Here is a 1215-nt window from a genome sequence, read left to right as displayed (position 1 = left end):
CTTTTGATCTGCTTTTCTGATTCTGATTCTCTTTTTGATATACTTTTCTGATTCTTCTTTTGATCTGCTTTTCTGATTCTGATTCTCTTTTCTGATTCTCTTCTCTGATTCTCGTTTCTGATTCTTTTCTGATTCTTCTTTTCTGAATCTCTTTTCTGAATCTCTTTTCTGATTCTTCTTTTGATCTGCTTTCCTGATCCTTCTTTTGATCCTTTTTTTTTATATGCTTTTCTGATCCCTTTTCTCATCCTTTTTTGATATGCTTTTCTGATCCTTTTCCCTATGAAACAAAGGCTGGTTAGTTCCGTGGATGTATACTACTTGATCACTCACATACCATTTTGTCTTCGGTTTTGTTGTATAACAGAATTACACTGGTGGTGTTGACTTGCGTGTGCTTTCATATGATTGCGTTCCTGACATGGCGGTGGCTCCATACTGTAACTTGATAGTTGTGACAATTGCTTGATGCTTGTGATGATTGCTCCCAGTATAGAGCTCCTCCAGCTGCCATGCCTCATCCATAGCCGTGCCTCTCATTGCATCCGTTTGGTTGCTTTGTGTAGTGCTCCTTGGTAAGACTGATTGCCGCCAATTTGTGCTCATGCGACTTGCACCCATAAAGAGATTGTCCCATGAATAGCTTCAAAAGGGAGAACTCATGCCATCGGCGATAGTCTTTGTCATCCGCATTGGCTCCACCACCAAAAGAAAGTATACAAAGCTCTTGCCAATAGAGAGAATTTGTGCCAAAATGGTAACCTTGTCGCCAGCATCGGATTCACCACCAATAAAAAGAAAAGAGAGCTCTTGCCAATCGAGAAAGGACTTGTTCCAAATGATAAACTTGTGATCCGCATCGGCGCCACCACCAACAAATTGAAGAGACGACTTGTGCCAATCGATAGCCTTGTCATCCACGTCGGCTTCACCACCAATAGTGAAGAGAGCTCTTGCCGATCGAGAAAGGACTTGTGCCAAATAATAGTCTTTGTCATCCGCATTGGCTTCACCACCAATAAATTGAAGAGAGCTCATGCCAATAGAGAAAGGTCTGGTGCCAAATAATAGTCTTTGTCATCCGCATCGACTTCACCACCAATAACATGGAGAGGACTTGTGCCAATTGATTGCCTTTTCATCCGCATCGGCTTCACCACCAATAAATTGAAGAGAGGACTTGTGCCAATTGATTGCCTTGTCATCCGCATCGGC

General features: G+C 42.3%; 1 protein-coding gene across 1 annotated transcript; it reads right to left on the bottom strand.

Annotated features, from left to right (window-relative positions):
- Positions 1-645: 645 nt before the first annotated feature.
- O0I10_013319 (uncharacterized protein) lies at positions 646-1038 on the bottom strand (the record flags this gene model as incomplete). Its single annotated transcript, XM_058493100.1, has 1 exon — positions 646-1038. One exon carries the CDS (start codon positions 1036-1038, stop codon positions 646-648), a length of 393 nt encoding a protein of 130 aa, XP_058336134.1.
- Positions 1039-1215: the final 177 nt, after the last annotated feature.

Source organism: Lichtheimia ornata (assembly GCF_029851405.1).
Source record: "Lichtheimia ornata isolate CBS 291.66 chromosome Unknown scaffold00467, whole genome shotgun sequence".
Lineage (NCBI taxonomy): Eukaryota > Fungi > Mucoromycota > Mucoromycetes > Mucorales > Lichtheimiaceae > Lichtheimia > Lichtheimia ornata.
The sequence above is the reverse complement of the archived record's forward strand: the minus strand, read 5'-3'. Positions and strand labels throughout refer to the sequence as shown.